We start from the raw sequence: 20,000 nt of genomic DNA, 5'->3' as shown, positions 1-20,000 counted from the left end.
CTTAAATATTGGAATTTAAAATGTATTAAACCCTTTTTAGGACAGGGGAGTTGGAACTCCATCGAGAGGAGAATGGCAGAGTAGAGATGACTGGATCAGGAAATGGGAAGGGAAGGAGGTACACACCAAAGACGGGGGGAGCAGGGCATGAGTAATCAGACAGGGAAATGGGGAAGGAACTCTTTAGGGAAGGCAGGGAGGTAACAGAAGACAGAGAGGTGGGTGAAAAAACAGTGAGGATTCCTGAGAAAGCCACAGGAATCACAGTGTTAACTGTTTATACAACAAAGCTATAACACACGTAACTCCATGACTAAATCTGTGTGTGTAAAAGGATCATTAAATATATATAACATATATGTATAGATATATATTTTATACATATACATGTACCTGTACACACATACAGATTACATATATATATATATGTGTGTGTGTGTGTGTGTCTGTCTGTCTGTCTGTCTTTTCTAATCTAGGCTGATGGGACTCCCACTAAGAGCCAGAAACGACCTAACAAAAAACACAGTTCCACACATGAGAAGCCCTCTTTTGAATTCTTGGCCAGGGATGTCAAAGAAACTCTCAAAACATACGTCTACTGCTACTGCCTTTGGTTACCCACCAGAGGTGGAAGGTAACTGCCTATTACTGATTCCTTTCCAAAACAGGGCCCAGAAACCCCTGAGCTGGAACTGCCTTCTACCTGAGCACTAGCTTTTGTGGTACCCGAAAGCACTATACAAACTTCCAAGGGATGGAGGCACAAAGAGTCCTACCCAATTATGATATCTCTGAAGCACACTGACAAACAGCAAGACATGCTGACCCTACCCTACTGGTGCAGTAGTGGCACGTATACCTGGGTGGTAACCAAAGGCTCTCTAATTGAACGTAACCCCATTTAACAAACAGGAAGCACTGCCTGGTAGTGGAAGCCTGGCTAACTACCCAGTGCTAGTGAACTCTGGTTACTAGAAAAGAACCTGAAACCACCAATTTACTACTCAGCACAATTCCTAACAACAATCTATTAACACGTGTCCTCATACCCACAGATAAGTTTTCCCTCCTCAAGGACAACTTTTCTTTAAGACAGATGGAGAGACCACTACAAAAACCACAATGAAGCAATAAGCAGAGTTGTAAAGTCCAGTCCTACTGCATACACCCACAGAACATTCCCACACCTGAGGCTCACAGAACACTGCAGAAGAGAGGGGCTGAAAGACTGTAAGGGCCAGTGGATCCGGAAGTTTGCCGTGAGACTGTGTCTCCTAGTCATAACAGAAGCTACACCCATAAAGTCTCACCAACGTGACTCCCCAAGCATGAGCTGAACAAGGACAGCACCAACGAGGAAAGACCACAATGCCTCATCCCTACACAAAGCACTCGGGCAACCGAGGACAGCTGAGAGCAGGAGAGGTGCTCTTCCCAGGAAAGAGCTCACCAACGGGTTGCCCAATGCCAAACAGACAGCTCTGAAATGTGCACATGGGTAACTTTATATGGACTCTAATCTCTTATTATGCATAGCAGTGCACCTGTACATACATGTATTTATATGCACAGGGCTGTAAGTCTGAAGGAGAGTGAACAAGGGCGCATGGGCGAACTTGGAAAAGGGAAAGGAAAAATATAATCTAATTATAATCTCAAAAAATAAAAAGAATACATGGGCAGCATAAAAAAGTAACAAAATTAATTTTAAGAACTAAAACTTTTAAATAAATAAAGGTGCTGGAACTGTAGCTCAGCAGTCAGAGGACTTTCCTAAAGTGCCGGAGACCCAGGGTCTGATTCCTAGTACTGTGTACGCCAGGCAGGGTAGTGCTCAACCAGCAATCCCAACACCCACAAGTGAAGGTCGAGGGCTCACAAGGTGTAAACCGCATTTACCATCGGGTGCATGGGATCTGTAGGCATCCTGGGACATAGGAGACCCTGTTCTAAGAAGAATGCCAGACCAGTTATAACTCACCTACTTGAGATCTGCTTCCACGTTATTCTCTGAGTCTATGAACACACGATACTAAAAGGACTTCCTTGATATGCAGGTATCAACCAGGATGCCATTCAATGTGTAGCATGAACCAGAGATTACGCGGTTTTTCAATATCAGAACTTCATAATTTAGGGGCCTGGAGGCTGGAAAGATGGCGCTGTGGGTAAAAGTGCTCACTGAACAAGCCTGACTATCTGACCTCACAAGCCACAGGGAAGGAAGTGAGCCAAGTCCCAAGCCAGCCTCTGGCTCTGCATGCAGATGCCCACACTTCCCCTGCACAGCATGCACACATCAGTAATAACAGCAATTACAAAAATAAAAGAACTGTAGTACTTTTGCAAATAATTATCCATTGTGAGGCTCAAAACCAAGAATTGCAATGAGTAAAACAGACAGAAATTGTTTCCTTGTTTACACAAAGCAACCTAAATTCTAGAAGCTACCTTGATTAAAAGTTTAAGAAATTATTTATATCGGGAAACAGACAGTGGAAACAGGGAGTAGAGGAAGAAAACTCATTATCCCTGTGTGTGTAACAAATCAAAGTGCCAAACCTCTCCCCCAAAGGAAAGAGCCTGATACGGAAACACTGTGGAGTCCCTGTCCAAGAACCCGGGAGGGAAAAGTGTATGGCAAACCTATTAGCCAGCAAAACACAGCAATCTCTATTTTAAATGTTATGAACATAGATTTAGAATTGTCTCTCTGTGGACTCTGTTTTATAAACCACAGTCAAGCAAGGATTTCTTAAAATATATCCTAGAAGAATAAAATTATCTCAGTTCTTCAGCATACAGCTTCTGCAAACCTATTCTAGAAACAATATTTGCAAAAAACAATATAAGGGGCCTGGGAATGTAGCTCATGCCAAAACATTTGCTTACTATGTACAAGACCCATACTTCCACTTCCCAATATTCCAAAAAAAGACATATATAAATATTATTACATTTTTATTATATATACAATTATATTAAATATATAAAAATTATATATGGATATCCATAATTATGCTGAAATGTTAAAATTCAAAATGTCTTCATATAAAGTATTTCAATACATGCACCCAAACTGTCAATTTTGGTGCTACAATTGAGTCAAATACATATTAACCCACAAAATAACCATAGCTAAGTTGGGGAGACGGCTAATGGGGAATGCGTCTGCTGGAAGACTGAGGAGCTCAGTTCAGATCCCCACATAAAAAGCCACAAGGCCTGGAGTGAGGCTCGGGGACCCGAGCCTAGCTGGCCAGCCAGTCTAGCTGAAAAGGGGAGAGACTCTCTCAAAAAAAAAATAAATAAATAAATAAAAGGAGTAGAGAAGACACCTGATGTAACCTCAAAATGGGCTGAACTCCTTGAAGAACAATAGCTGCAGGGGAATGAGAGATAGCTCAATGCTACAAGTACTTCCTGCTCTTACAGGGGACCCAAATTCAGGTCCCAGAAGCAATGCTCACAGTTTCTGCAACCCCAGTTTCAGGGAACCTGGTACTGGCTTTTGGCCTCTCTAAGGGTACCTGCATGTATGTGATACATATATATACACTGAGGACCACATATGTACACATAAAATAAAAATAAAGCAAAATCTTAAAAAACATAGTCACCCTAGTAACAAGTGCTAGATACTCGAAATTGCCTTCTTTTTAACAGCCCCTATGGAATGTGTTCAGATTCCACTCAGTGAGTGCACCTGTGACGTAATGCATACCAACTCAGTGCCCACTCAGTGAGTGCACCTGTGACGTAATGCATACCAACTCAGTGCCCACTCAGTGAGTGCACCTGTGATGTAATGCAGAACTCAGTGCCCACTCAGTGAGTGCACCTGTGATGTAATGCAGAACTCAGTGCCCACTCAGTGAGTGCACCTGTGACGTAATGCAGAACTCAGTGCCCATCCATCCAGGAAACATGAATCTTTGCAGATACCAAGGATCTCCCAAGGATGTGGAAATTATATTACTGAGACACTCAAGAGAACCCGACATAAACTCTAACAGAACTTCCAAGCAAGTAGGAGAATGTTCAGAGCCACGGAGACACTGTCGGACTGAGATTTGTACATTTAACTACTCAGAGTTTACTAGGCAGCCATCATGCCAGGTGCAGAGGAGCATTTCCCATGGTTAACATGGTCATTCCAACGCAGAAGCTCTGCTGTGCTTGTTAGGGATTAAAAAAAGAAATATCTCCTTACAATCACACCTCATTTATGCCCTGGGTGAATTACTCGGGATGATAAACTCAAGCAGTTTTAACCATGGGTTTTTGAGGTCGAGGGTTAAGTTTACATGTTGGAGAATCCAATCAGCCATGTTTGAAGGTGAGGCCACAAACCAGGCTACACCCTGCCACTCTGCAAACATCTGCAGCTGATCAGTAACTGAGCACAGTCTACCATCCACTTAAAAACGACTCACAGCATACCACTCTCTCTTCCATAGCATCTCTTGCTCTTTCGTTTATTATTCTGGTAAAGGCCATTTGGTCTAATATCATACCTCAAAATGATGATCAATCAACTCAAAATATTCTTGAAGGGGCACACATCCAGAAAAAGAACACGAAAAGTCTTTGGTTCCCTGTTTTTCAAAATGTTCCTGAAGGCGGAGGATGAGTTCATTGGTTATGAGCCAGAGATCTTCAAACTGTTCGCTCTGAATGCGGTACCGTTCTAAGAGAAGAAAATAATGAAGGAAACATGCTCATTAACACACGATTACCACCTGAAACTAGGTGAGCCCTCAAGCAGCCTTGACCTGAATGGCTACTAAAGGATAAAGACCCCTCTTTGTAATGGTGCTCTGATCTCTGCTGCCTTGAGGCTGTTTTCTGCATCAGCTACGTGAGTACTTCAGATGTCCTTCCAGGGGAGATGGTCAGGGACAGGTTCACGCAGCCCTTCTCATGGTGTGCCTAATAGTAAACAGAATTAAACAACCCAACTGTGGCACAACACAGTGGTTGAGCCCTACAATGCCGCCCTTTCAGTCCACCAGCTGGTTGAAAACACAGATGAGACCTATTGTATTGATAATGAAGCACTCTATGACATCTGCTTCAGAACCCAAAAGCTGAGCACACCCACTTATGGTGACCTGAACCATCTAGTGTCCTCCGCCTGAGTGGGGTAACCACTTGCTTGCGATTCCCTGGCCAGCTAAATGATGACCTGCAGAAAATGGCTATAAACACGGTGGGTACCCTTCCCTCGCCTGCACTTCTTCATGCCTGGCTTTGCCCCCTTGACCAGCCAGGGAAGCTAGCAGTACCGTGCCCTGACAGTTCCTGAGCTCATCCAGCAGATGTTTGATGCCAAGAACTGATGGCTGCCTGAGATCCATGGGCGCCACTTGACTGTGGGTACTGTGTCAGGGGCCGCATGTCTATGAATGCGGTGGACGAACAGATGCTTAACGTCCAAAACAAGAACAGCAGCTACTTTGTTGAGTGGATCTGCAACAATGTGAAGACAGCTGTCTGTGACATTCCACCTCGGGGCCTAAAAATGTCCGCCACCTTCATTGGAAACGGCACCACTATTCAGGAGCTGTTCAAACACATCTCAAGAGCAGTTCACAGCCATGTTCCCATGCAAGGCGTTCCTACACCGGTACACAGGTGAGGGCATGGATGAGATGGAGTTCACTGAGGCTGAGAGCAACACGAATGACCTGGTGTCCAAGTACCAGCAGTACCAGGACGCTACAGCTGAGGAAGAGGGAGAGTTTGAGGAGGAGGCTGAGGAGTCCCTTGGAAAGTCTCAGAAGTTACAAATTCCATTTAATTCACCATCAATTATTTATATTATCTACAATATTGTAAACAGAGAAATATTAGAAGCATTGGCAAAGCCTTTCTGCTTACAAGATGTAAAGACAAAATGGCAGATACACATGGTGAAGTGTGTCTTAGGATTTTCCATGGTACCGTGAAAAACCTGTATCTCACAAGTTCACCCTTGGGTTTTGGACTTTTATTAGCAAACTCAGAGAGAGAGATTCTCTTATACCCCCTAGTGATCTTTTTCTACTAGATATGTTTATTCCTTACTTTCTTCTTCTTGAGACACAATATCATGATCAAAAGAAAGTTAGGAAAGAAGGGCTTCAGTTTAGCACACAGTGTTGGTGGAATGGAGACCATTAATAGTGGAGAACGTATGGTATGGTGGCAGGCAGATACAGCAAAGAAGCTGACTGATCACATTTTTATCCACATAAGAAGAAGTGGAGTGGGAAGGAGTAGGAAGGGAGAGAAAGGGAGGGGAAGGGGAGGGGAGGGGGAGAGGGAGGGGGAGAGGGAGAAAACAAACAGAAAGCAGAGCAAGGCTATCCACAGTGACATACTTCCTCCAGTAATGCTCCACCTCCTAAAGGTTCCATAATCTCCCAGGACAGCAACACCAACTGTGGGTCAAGTATTTGAACAAATACAGGAGCCGGGGGGCGGGGGGTGGCATTTCTCATTTAAACCACCACAGTGGGAGTAACCAATGCTGTGTATGCCTCCACAGTTCATGGAAAAATGGCTGCTGCACTCAACTGTGGCCAGAGTGTCTGCTCTGCAGCTGGGCACCACGCCCACTATCTTCAAGAATGTCTTCTTCAGGCAGCATGGCCATCCTGCCACTGCCTCTTTCAGCTTCTGTGATGCTACTGCCTACTTCAGATTGGTTTCTCAAGTCCTCCGAAGGGCTTCTTCAGAAAGGCTGGCCACTAGCATCCTAGCTCCCATCTCTCCTGCACCTGAACAGAAATAGTCCTTGCCACTCAACTGGCAGCTCCTGGGCTTAGGGCATCTACACTCTCAAGAGCCCAGAATGTTTTTGCAATTCTCCATGGTCATGAGAAGACTGTTAGAGAAGGACTTCCCACTCAAGGTGAACTAAGCTAAATCAGAGCCTTCATAGCTGCCAACTTCTGAGACTTCTGCTCTAAGGTCCTTGTTTCTTTCCATGTGCATCGATCTCTTCATAAAGCATACGAAGTATACTTGACAGGCTGGAGATGTAGTTCAGTTCATAAAGTGCTTGCCATGAGTTCAATCCCCAGAAGTGCATAAAACAGAAGCAGTGGCTCAAAACTGGAATTTTAAAAATTAAATAGGACCAGTGAAATGGTTCAGAGGGTAGAACTCTCGCACACAAGCATGGTGATCTGAGTTTGACTCCTAGATCCCACAAAGTGACCACAGAGAACCAATTCCCAATAGTAGTTCCCTGATCTTAACACCAATCAGCACACATGTGTGTAGTCACAAGTGCACACATACATAACACAAGGAAATGGCTGAATTAATGATAAATGATAAAGTAAGATAAAGGACCTGCAGCCAATTTTTAAAAGGGACAAACCAGATGAATGAAACCATCTTTATAAAGTGAAGTAACACAAGACCACCCTTAGAGTCTCAGTAAGTTCCACATGAACCACAGGAACGACAACAAAGACACTACTGACGCCTAACACTTCCCTATCTCCTACAATGGACTAGCAAGTTAATACAGCTCTTTAAGGGACTATTTCAGGGGATTCAGGCAACATCTGCCTATCTTATTGTTCTCTTATAGATTTAAATTTTTATTGCCTTTTTATAGATTATTAATAGTTTTCAATAGTCATTCAAATAATAAGCCTGAGTTAAAGCTAACTACTGCCCTGAATACAGAGTGTACATTCCTAAGCACTATGCACAAAAGTCTTGATCCTCAAGGTGGAGAGAATGGCATGTTCGTCAGAGCAGAAAAAGTCACCCATGTGCTAGATCAAGAGAAGATGAAGGAGAGAACCCCTAGATAGATCAACACTTAAAGCCAGGGTCCACCTCTACACAGAGATCCTTATAACTGAGGCTCAAACCTAGGGCCTTATGCACACACCAGAAAGTGCATTAAGCTATATCTCCACTTATTTGTTTACTTTTTATTTTTGAGATGGAGTCTTAGTAGGTATCCTAGCCGACCTCAAACAAACTCTGTAGCTCATGCTAGCCCTAACCTCCTGATCCTCCTAAGAACCTGGGATTATAGATCTGAGCCACGAAGGCCAAGCTCATACACAGAGATCCAGGAGGCTTGGCAAAAAGTTTCAGTGATAAGCTGGGTATGGTAGTGCATGCTATGAACACAGCACTCAGAAAGCTGAAGAGGGTATTCAAAGCTAGCCTGGGCTACGGAGTGAGCTCTGGATAAGCTTGCATTGCATAATGAGACCCTATCTCAAAGCAAAACAGGACATTTAGACAGTATCATAAAGGCAGAGGCTTCGAGATGAAGGGAAGTTGGGTTCTGATGTGTGTCTCCCCTTTTATCTGCTGAATTACAAAAGCTCCCAAGCAGAAAATGAATTGGAAAGAATCAAGAAAGAACTTACAGTTGAGACACTATGACTGGGTGAGACAGCTGTGCTTTACGGAACAATTAAGTGCACCGTGAGAGGGAAGCCGCTGCTTCTCATGGCTCACTCCCTGAATCAAGGCAGGACCAATCCATCACCACTGCAGATAAATAATGTACTCAGAGGGGAAGGCAGATCAGCCATAACATAAGGTCCGTAGAGAAGGAGGCACGGTTGGACTTACACAGACAGACGCCATCTTTAGGCCACTAGATGTCAAAGCAAGGAACGTTAAATGTGCACAGAGATGCTGTGTAGAGTAAAGGGAATGAAAAGCCCAAACGTGAGCAAAATGCCATGCGCTTAGTAGGGACTTTATTGATACTGTCACCAAATAACAGAGATGTAGCCTCAAGCACTCAAACATGCATTATATGCATCTTTATAGTTACTTCTTCCTGTTAATGTTATCTGCATACACGAGGGACAAAAACAAACCTTTCTGCAACAAAAACATAGACCTTGGGTGCAGCAAGAGAAATGGTGTTCTTTTTATTTTTTATTTATTTGGTTTTTGGTGTGGTTTTTTTTTTTTCGAGACAGGGTTTCTCTGTGTAGTCCTGACTGTCCTGGAACTCACTCTGTAGACCAGGCTGGCCTCGAACTCAGAAATTCACCTGCCTTTGCCTCTCAAGTGCTGGGATTAAAGGTGTACGCCACCACGCCCAGCGATAAATGGTATTCTTAAACTGGCTTTTTTTCTCAAATTAGCAAAAGTCGACAAGGAACTGAGTCAAAGGCCCACAGGCCCAGGTTTGGCTATGGCCGTTTCCTAAGTGTCCCGACTCCAAGTGCGTGATGACTCACACAAAGACAGGCCACACTGTGTATGTCGTGGAGAAGAGGGGTGCAGCTTCCTGTTTATAACTGAGGAGGAATGAGCGAGAGTTTTTAAAATATACCCTTAAAGTTCTAACAACCAAGGGAGTTGCTAGGGCAAGCATTCCACTTGCTTATCTCCTTTCGTTAGTATTCTGTAGCAGCACTCAGTGGAAACAACCACTTCAGCTTCCCAATAAAATAAATCCGGACAATGAGACCCCCGTCAATCGCCACCCCGACTCTACCAACAGTGGAGAGAATGGTGTGCTTAATTAAGCTGACCACAGAATGCCACACCAGACTCTATCATGCCAGATCATCTGAACTTCATCAATACAGATGTATTTTATATTAAATCAGAGGCAATGCATGCATTTAACTATATTATTTGTAAAACTTTTAAGAGAAAAGAGCACAAAGTTGGGAGAAATAATATAAATGATCTCAGCAGATGCAAGTATAAAATTGAAAATGTATAAGCTCTTCCATAGCAACAGAAACTGTGGAGCTGCATCTACATCCACTGTTGAAAATGTGTTTTGAAAGCTAGATTTATATTATAAAAAAATTGACCCCATAGTGAAGAAATTGCTAAATATTAACTAATGAATTACTATCCCACGATGCTCACTTGGTATAAGGCAGCTATCAGATGAATTCAGATCCAACCATTAAAATCCTTAACTGCCCCTAAAGTGGCCTTGCTAAAGGACTGTCACGGAACCCCTACTGCCTGGTCCAGGCACTCAGGAAAATTCACTATATCTAAACCCCTTACCTATCTGCCAATATTTGAAGATATCTTTCCTTCTTCCTACACTGACCGTTACCTAATTCTCACATTTATTCCTCAAGGTCTTTACAAAACCTCAAATAGAACTATTCTGTGTGCCAGCACATCAACGTCTGATTGCTGGTTCTCCTTGCCCTTTTGCCTCTCCTATTGTCATCCATGGCTTCTGCAAGGGGTGTTCAAGCCTCATGTCTAACAAGTCCCTGGATGAGAGACATCTACTCTGCAAAGACAGGCTGAAGCGAGATGCACACCCCCGTGCTTCAATGTACTTTAATTAGCAAGTTTAAAGATCACATGTGCTTTCTTCTGCAAAGCAAAAGGGACAGCGTCAAGTTTGACTCATCTTTGCATTCATGTCTATGGTTCTTCTATCATGCCCAAAAGCACGCTAATGACAGAGGGGGAGCTTGGGACCTGAGTCTTCTCCATCTGTTCCCCTCTGGCATGTTAAAATCATGGGAAAGCCCAGTGTGGTTTGGTCATCATTTCTATTTCTATTGTTGGCTTAAATCTACACAAACAAATGTGTCTGTGGTTACCATTCCCTGCTCCTCGCCAGCCTAGCAGAACGCAGACGCCCAAGCTGAGAAATGACTCCCTTCCATTTTGGAGGGAATGTTTTACTGTCCACTACCAACTGACGCTGCTCAGTTTTGTTAGTTATCTGGGTGGTCGGTAGGTTGGATGTGGTTGGCAGGTTTTTGTTTTTTTATTTGTTTTGGCACAAGGTTTTGCTGAGTGGCATAATGTGGCCATAAACTCATGTAACTCCTGGTGACACCTCTTGAGTGACTGAGATTATAGGCATGTGCCACCACATCTGGAAAATGAGAGATGCTAATGAGGAGTTTATCATCCTAGCTCGCTTTTCCTTTTATGATCCGTATGGTATATCCTTGGTGCACAGTGCTCTAAGTTCACAAAGATACATCTACATGAGGGTCTCTCTCACTTGAGGCCTTTTTAGTTCCCTTGAACTTGGCACTTCATTTTTGTCTTCACTGACCATCTCTGTAGTTTAACTGTCCATTTCTCGAAACTACACCTTGCCTTTACAGACCTCGCATGAGAGGAAACTGCAGTCTAAGGCTAGGGAGATGGACTGGCAGTAAATGTGCTCACAACACAAGCAAGAGAATCAGAGTTGAAATCCTCACAACCCAAGTAAACCACAAGTAGGTGTGGCAGCCCAAGGCAGAGCCGGGCTCCTCAAGCAAGCTGACTAGCAAGGCTAGTGGTGCGGGTGAGATCCTGGTGAGACAGAGAGACTCTGCCTCAAAGAAATGGTGGGGGGGGGCACCTTGAGCTCCCACACACACATGTATATGCGCATGCATATATGAAATTCATGTATAACAGCACACAGTGTATGAAAAAAGGAAAAGTATGCAGTCTTTTTAACCTTTGCATGAGCCCTGAGCCTGAGCCCTGAGTCTGTCTCGCCAACTCACTCCTCCCACCACAGCCTTCCCCAGCCTATGGCACTAAGCTCCTTTTCTCTCTCATCACATATCAGCTTGCTGTGATCTTTCCATCTCTGATTATCAGCTTGGATCTGACAGGCCCACCCTACCACCACTCTCAAGAATGGATTTTATCTGAAATTCTCCATTGTAAAATCCAATAGCTGCTTTAAGCACTGTTTCCTCCAGAATTAGATTTTTGTTCTGAAGACACCAGTGCCATGCCATGTTTATCCTCAAGGTAGATGACATCAAACCTGTGGGACCCTCCGGTCAAAGAGTGCTTGTCCTTGTGCGATCCTTCCTGCTACAAGGAGCTGGGGTGCAGCTCCGTGGTGAAGCAAGGACTTGGCCTGTACAAGGCCCTGCACTCAACCTTCAGGGAAAACAAAGAAAAGTGTATACCATATAGCACACATGATTATCAAGCAGACTTCTAAAGGAAATGAATGAAAGGAATCTACAGAAAATTCTAGCAAGAGCTGAAGACAATTCCATATGGCATATGGATCATGTACCAAGAAAAAAAATACTGTGTCCCTTCCACATGTTGGAAATCTGGCAATCCAGATTCCTTCATATCAATTACTCTTCTGTGCCTTTTATAAACATGAAAATGCCCAACAAGAGTCAGGTACAAGGGGACCAATACACTGAGGGTGCAGAGAGGAGCAGCAATGTCTCCCTCAACGCCCAAAACCTGAGTCCCACACTCATCATCATCACAGAGGCACCCCCAGGACAGGAACCCACATCACTAAAGTCAAAGAACCACCCCAGAAATAGAGCGGCTGCCCCCAGGACTCAGTTCACGCATTCCTAGCTTGCTTGTTGAAAGCGTCTGTGTTCTGTCTGCCCACAATGGGGCCGTGCAGCATGAGCACACCATACATGTGAGAAAGGTGGTTACATATCTGGGTGATGTGCATGGAACAGGAAGGAGACAGAGTGCTCAGAGAGCCACTTCGTCAGAAGAAAACAACTACAAATGCAAATGGATATCAATATGCCCACAGACACAAAAGTATCTGCTGTTTAAATGGCTTCCTCTGAAGATTAACTAAAAGCACCACCAACTGGTAGTGGAGCAATAGCTCAGACATTAAGATCACCTGCTGCTCTTCCAAGGACACAAGTTCAGTTCCCTATACCCACATAGAAGCTCAAACCAATCTGTAACTTCAGACCCAGGGATAGAACCTCTTCTGGCCTCTGTGGTACCAGGCATGACGATGGTAGACACACACACACACACACACACACACACACACGTATATGTATATACACATAATAAGTATGTATATATACATACTTTTTTATATGTTTGCCTACATATAAAATATATGTAGGCAAACACTGATATAAATATAAGTAAAAAGTTAATCATAAAAATAATCAAGCACCATTAATCCAAATCAGAAAGACACTCAAAATTTCCAAAAAAAAAAGATTGGTGACAAATTTTTAGTTTAACCAGGGAATAAATTAAATAAGAAAATGCAGCAAAATGATTCCAACATCCAAAAGAAGAGTAAAGCTAAGCACAGCCCGACGATCACATGTACCTGTGTTTAGCACTGTGGCCAGTGCACCAAGAAATCTTGGGCATTTAGACTTTATCTTAGGCATATCCATGTGATGCCAAGATAATGGCTGTAGTCATGACTCATCACAGAGACTGATGAAGTAGGAAACTGGGTTTTACTTTGTGTGCTTTGCTCTAGAATGCCTACTAGCATTCTCATTTATTTCATCAGTTAGCAAGCAACATATCCTAGAAGTGCCTGTGATCTTAGCCAAGTTCAAGAGCAGGAAATATGCTGCTGCTAACAACTTTTGGTTTCCAAGATATCTTCGTGTCATTCATTCTGTCACTGCAAGGCAGGACAGCCTGACTGCAGGTGCAGACAGTGCCTAGTGCTAAAATCATAGGATAGTGTTTACACTCTGCACTGCTGGAGATCAAACCCAAGGCAAGCACCCTACCATTAACTGAATCACATCCTTACCTATACGCACACACACACACACTTTATCCTAAAGAAATGCTTAATGTTATCATGTTTATTTCTATGAAAGTATATACATAAGATAGTGGATTTAATATCTTTAGTATGATAAATACAAAATAAGAAAGTTTTTTTTAAAGATTTATTTATTTATTACATGTAAGTACACTGTAGCTGTCTTCAGACACACCAGAAGAGGGCATCAGATCTCATTACGGGTGGTTGTGAGCTACCATGTGGTTGCTGGGATTTAAACTCTGGCCCTTCGGAAGAGCAGTCGGGTACTCTTGCCCACTGAGCCATCTCACCAGCCCCAAATAAGAAAGTTTTAAACCAACTAGTTTCAACTTCTTTTCTTCTATGACACTAAGTTAATGATGCATATTTAAATTGGAATTCAAGTCTGGCTATATACTTATTGCATTTCTATTTGATATTAGTCTCAGCCAAAAAAAAAAAAAAAAAAAATTCACTCATTTCATGTTCCTTTCTGCTGATGTCTGTCCTGGCTACTTTCTTTGTTTGCTTGCTTGCTTTGTCAAGTTAACACAAGTTAACACAGTTACCTGGGAAGAGGAACCCCAACTGAGAAAATGTCTTTATCCAGATGTCAGTAGGCAAGTCTAAGGGCATTTTCTTCACTAATGATTAACAGGGGAGGGCCTAGCCCATGAGGGACAGTGCCACCCTCGTCAGGTGGCCCAGATCACAGAAGCCATCTAGCTGATCCAGTCACAAGGAGCAGCTCAGTAAGCAGCACCCCCCACCCCCAGAGTGTGCTCTGAGCACTGTAAACTCTTTCCTTTCTCAATTACTTTTGGTCATAACATTTTTAGCACAATAATAGAAACCCTAACTAAGAAAATGTCAAACAGGGATGTAAAGATAAGTATAGATATACATATCGCTGATAGATACATAGATAGATGATAGATTAATTAGATGATAGATAGATAGATAGATAGATAGATAAACAGACAGACAGACAGACAGACAGATGGGTTTTTTTTTTAAATAAGTTGTCCAAAGTAAAATATATCTGAACTCCAAACATGAGGGAGCCTGAGGCAGGAGACTCACAAGCTCAAACACAGGATAAATTACATATGGAGAACCCTGTCTCAAAAAACATTAAAAATAAACATATACATATACATACCAAAAAGAAAGTTAATTCTAGTTTTTAAGACTTCTTGAAAACTAGATCACTGTATATGCATCTTAAAGCCATTTTAAAATTCCTCTCATCCCTAAAACCAAAGCTACATGTCTCTAACACAATTTAGTTTCTCACCTCTCACACCCTATATGGGTGACTCTTGTCTGTCACATCTGGCTAAATATCACCTTCATCCTTTGCAATGTCCTTGGTGTGACACAGTGCCCTAAGCTGAACTTTCCAGCAACAATGATGGCACGGATTTACTTACGGGATGTTCTAGAAGCAAGAAGAGTCACTCGAGCGCCTCCTAGGAGACGGAAGCCAATTACATTCACTTGGTCGTCATCTGATGGGTTGGCAAAGTCTGCAAGGAAGGGGAAAGGAATCACCTACAGGATCGAAAAGTCAGCAGTGCTTTAAATAGAAAGCTTAGCTGGGGTGTTTCACATTGCTAACATTCAAATGCACATATAACCTGTATTAGCTCATCTCTACAGCAGCTTCTAAATGCTCAAATCCCTGCCTCATAGCACCACTCTGGAATGACTTCATTTGCTTTTTCATAGCTGAGTCCAGGTGTGCAGCTGAACAGTCGCAGGATGAATTCAGGGGGAAACATCACTCCATAAGGCAAACGAAGGACCTGGGATTTGCAGAGAGCTAGGAAAATGCTACATCCGATGTCAGAAGACTATCACTGCCCATGGTGGTACATGCAATAATCCCATGATCAGAGCAGGAAGAACTCTGCTGTGAGGCCAGCCCCGGCTACGGAGAGACTCTGTCCCCAAGAAGACAGGGAAGAGACTGAGATCAGCAGAAGCCACAGACAAAAGTACAAGAGTGTCACAATAGATGACATCTATTGTGTTTATATTCATGCCAAAACTAAAACAAAACAAAACTGAATGGTCCCTATTGAAGGGTCCCAGACTGACTACATTCACTCTATACTAAATATAGACACTTCCCTTATTATAAAGGTATACTACATTACAACACCCCATTATAAATTTGAAAAATCATTAAGTCCACGCACACCTCATACATTTGCCCTTTAAACATAATGAGTTAGCCTCACTTGCAGCTGACCGTGCTCAGAGTGTTACAGTCACTGGGTGAAGACAGTCAACTTTATACTCTATCTCAATGGCTGTTAAGGTAGTCTTAACCTATAACCTACCAACTCCACTTTCATATCTTTATCCAAGAAATGGTCATAAGTTTTAGGTTTTTCAAAGGCATTTTCACAAGAATACAATATAAACATCTAAAAATAGAATATGAGTCAGATTATTTCATGGTGTCCATCTATAATAAAATACCATGTAATAAATAAAGTCATGAACGAAAATATCCATGGTCCACAAACATGTTCCTAGACAATATGAAAGAAAATCTATAGGGGAAGGGCAAATGCTTACAAATATTACCTTAGCTGCATTAGGGGAAAGGAAAAATAGACATGAATTTCTGGACAGGAGAATTATCATCAGCAGGTTCCTTTTTTAAACTTCCAATCTATTTATGATAAAAGCTAAAATCATTTCACATAAGCCCTACATTTCTTCATAAACAATCAGGGAGAGGTCTGAAGCTATTTCTTTGACATGAAGCTCATTAATCTGTCCCTTTAGGTAGAATATGTAGATTTGAAAGAGCCATTGTGTCTAATGTCAACATAAAAGAGCCTTTATTCCCTGATGTTGATGTGAAATCTACTTTAAGCAACTGCATGATTCCATGAAAATGGATATAATGGATAATGAACATGATTCGTGTTTATTAAATTTAAAATAAAAAATGCATAGTATATGTATACAATCTTGGGAAAAATAGTTTTTAATTTGTCACTGAGTGTTGTTTCTAAAGCAGTAAGATGCTGACAGGGTTGTCATTCTTACAATGTCAACAAAACAGGCTCCAAAACAGTAGAAAAGAGAGAGCCCACAAAGCTTTGTAAATATGTAGTTGATGCCATATCTTACCAAGATAAACTCTGGGTCAGGACCTTTGTTTGTATTCAGTCTCTAGTTGAACTCAGTTTATATCAATAAAAGTCAGCTGCTTGGATCTAGTACTTAAACATTATCAATAGCACCAACAAATTTGTTATTGTTCAACATATAATTTCCAACTATGTATCCCTGGAAGTTTGTGCAACCCAAGGAAATAATCAGTTCATGCAAGGTGCTGCAAAGCAAGTGACCATTATACATTTTTACATCCAACTTTGTTACAAAAAAAATGAAGAGAGGAAGAGAATGGAGGGAGAAAGGAAGAAAATAACAGGGAGGAAACCACAAAAAATTACTATGTGCATACAAGCTCAACTCAAAATTCAGATTGAATGATTGTTTAAAAAAAACACTTCATTTCAGAGATTTTGTTTTCCATAGTAACAAATAAATAAAGGTTTAAAACGCCTGTCTGCTGGCTGGGAGTGAGTCACACCTTTAATCCCAGCACTCAGGAGGCCGAGGCAAGTGAATCCGAGTTTTGAATTCACGAGGCCAGCCTACTCTACAGAGTGAGTTCCAGGAGAGCCAGAGCTACACAGTGAGACCCTGTCTCAAAATAAGAACCAAAATAAACCAGCCCTACTCGTAATGAATAACAAACCGAAAGCATCTGTATAATAACACAAAGGAATGACTTACTACAAATTAATCAGATTTTGTGGAAAAGTCTGGATTCTAAGTCCTACTCCTCAAACACAAGAGGGAGGATACACTTCATAGTGAACAGGCTAATTTTTAATAAAGTGCTTTAAAAAGCTATTCAACTAAGATTTTTTTATTTTGATTCCACGTCATTACTAAGAAACAGATATAGCAGAAGAGGAGGTGGGACGATGGTGGGAGCCTGAGATGATGGGAGTGTCCAAGGAAGCAGTGTCTTCCGGCACCACAGGCTTGGTGTGCACATGAACCCAGAGACTGTGGGAGCGTGTACATGGCCAGCACAAGCTCAAGCCAGATGGGGTCCCAGCACTGACGGAGAGGCAGACATGAGCTTCCCACCCAACCAAGAAACTATCTGTGTCTTGTAACTGCTGGCAATGGCCGCGCCCAGTACTTGATGAACACAAAGCTGACTCTGGGGTTCGGACTCCTTTAGGTTCTTGGGGGGGGGGGCGTGGGTTCTGTGCTTTTGTAGATTTTGCAGGGGGAAGAAAGTAAGACCATCCGGTTGCATGGGTGGAGAATTGGGAGGGATCAGGAAGAAGGTGGGAGGAGGGGAAATCATGATCAAAATATACTGTTTGAAGAATGTTCTAATAAGAAAGATGAAAGGAGGGGGTAGGTATATTCCAAATCTAGAGTACAGCACTGTTTATCTAAGCAAAGTTGCAGTTCTTCTACTAGGGCTTTATGCTTTAAGCTACTCAAGGAAATAGCTATGGAAGGTCTCAGCCCCACCAATCACCCCAACCTTCCCTATGGCCCTCAAAGCCTGGACAGCAATGCCCACTACAGAACCGTCCTGAGGAACAGCCATCCATGAGACAGCCCTCAGAGGCGACAGCAACGATAAACAATATTCTTAGAATGGGATGCAGCCAAAGGTCTACAGCAGAGGTTCTGAACCTGTGGATAGAGACCCCTTTCTGGGGGAGGGGGTTAAATGACCCTTCAACGGAGGTCGCCTGAGACCATTGGAAAACACAGACATTTACAGTAGAATTCATAATTGTAACAAAATTACAGTCATGAAGTCGCAACACAAACAACTTTATGGTTGGGGTTTCCAGAACATGAGAACTCTAGTAAAGGGTTGCAGCATTAATAAGGCTGAGAAACACTGTGTATATTAACACTGAAAAACAAATATTTACATTTCAAGCCAAAACTTCCAGCCCAGCCAGACATCCTCACTGCACAGGTACTGACAATCCCCTATTGCCTGCCCCTGGGGGACTCCACATGGAACCCCCATTTCTGAGCTCACAGGCAGATTGCTTCCAAAGTCCTACCTGGGAAGAGACCAAGCAGACTGACAGGAGATTTGTTGGTGTCAATAGTTAGTTTGTGACTTGCAGTTTTTGAAGGCTGACCAGGTAGGCAAATTAGTTTCAGAGGAAGTCTAAATTTACATTGGACAACCCGAGGAATACCTGAAATTAAAAAAAAAAAAATGTAGATCTGAGTTTGACAAATAACGTGCAGTCCAAGCAGACGCTCCAGCAAGCTTGCCACCTGCCTCTGCTCCCCTTAAGTCAAGTAACTCATGTGCACTGCCAGAACGAAAAAGATGGGGGAAGGGAAACAGAGAGGGGAAGGGGGATGGGAAAGGGAGGAGAGAGAGGGAGGAAATGCAACTAAATAAAGAGAAATAACAAAACATTCTACTGAGCAAGACAACCGAGAAAGACAGTCAGCACATTCTCTCCCACTTGTGGCCCCCAGCCCTGAACCCTTCCATGTCAGTGCACAGCGTGCAGTGACTGCAAATACAAGGAAAGTGGAAAGGCCACGAAGAATCCAGGGGAGCTGAGTCCCTAGAAGACGCAACACAGTGGCTATAAAGGGAGAAATGGGAAAAACAGATAAGGAAGGATTACCTGGGGGGGGGGGGGACAGGGAGAGGAAAGGAATTTAAATAACACTAAGGATGCTTGAAAAAGCCATAGAAAATTACGCCATTTTGTGTTCAATTAAAATTACATATAATATATAGATGTATGTGTATGCATAAATACTTTTAATTGAAGTTTTACTGACTGTGGAAACAAATGCTCACTACAAAACAAATTATCAACAATCCAAGTGCCTGGCATGGGAAACTTTCTTTCTAGTCATTGGTCACAATGGCCCTAGACCCACCCCAATGAGTTCATTTGTGGTATAATGCCCATTGAGTTTAACAATAAATTTTATCCTGGAAATTCATCTTTCCCTTTCATTTAACTTACCATCAGGATTTCGATCTATCCATTAGAAGCAATGCAAAAGAGAGGGTGGAGAGAGAAGGAACACAAACTAATTATCAATGGCAAAGCCCCAATACAAGTTTGATACACATCTGTTTGAAATACATTGTAAACTTTCAAGAAGTCCACACTTTCCTCTGAGAAAACAAAGCCTTCTTTGAAGAGCAACCCCCAAGTAAATACAACTCAACAGTGTGTTTATTTACACCTCTGTTCTCAAAACTCTACGAGAATGACTCCAGTGGAAATATGCTTTAGAAACAATTCAGTGTGCGACTGACATGAAGAGCGTCAGTGAAAGCCGAGTGCAATTGGAAAGCACAATGAGAGGATCTCGAGATCGTGCCCAGGCAATAGCTGGAGACGACACCACTCTAGAATATGTTTATTTGGGTGTTCAG

The 20,000-nt window shown here is 42.5% G+C and overlaps 1 protein-coding gene and 1 pseudogene across 5 annotated transcripts in view; one reads left to right on the top strand and one right to left on the bottom strand.

The window, feature by feature from the left end:
- Bbs9 (Bardet-Biedl syndrome 9) overlaps positions 1-20,000 on the bottom strand; it is a 434,796-nt gene that overhangs the window by 208,714 nt on the left and 206,082 nt on the right. For 4 of the 5 annotated variants that reach the window (XM_029481549.2, XM_029481548.2, XM_029481551.2 and 1 more), the window contains 4 exons: positions 19,582-19,596; positions 18,643-18,783; positions 14,935-15,030; positions 4,518-4,690 (listed from right to left, as the gene is read on the bottom strand). In XM_029481549.2, coding sequence (XP_029337409.1) covers positions 4,518-4,690; positions 14,935-15,030; positions 18,643-18,783; positions 19,582-19,596 — 425 coding nt within the window. The remainder of the gene's footprint in view (positions 1-4,517; positions 4,691-14,934; positions 15,031-18,642; positions 18,784-19,581; positions 19,597-20,000) is intronic. The other variant, XM_021173327.3, reaches the window with a different exon arrangement.
- LOC110301374 (tubulin beta chain-like) lies at positions 4,968-5,951 on the top strand (annotated as a pseudogene).

This window comes from Mus caroli, unplaced genomic scaffold (assembly GCF_978045245.1).
Source record: "Mus caroli unplaced genomic scaffold, Mus_caroli_1 scaffold_11, whole genome shotgun sequence".
In the NCBI taxonomy this organism is placed as follows: Eukaryota; Metazoa; Chordata; class Mammalia; order Rodentia; family Muridae; genus Mus; species Mus caroli.
Note: the sequence above shows the minus strand (reverse complement) of the source record. Positions and strands in the feature narration are given on the sequence as shown.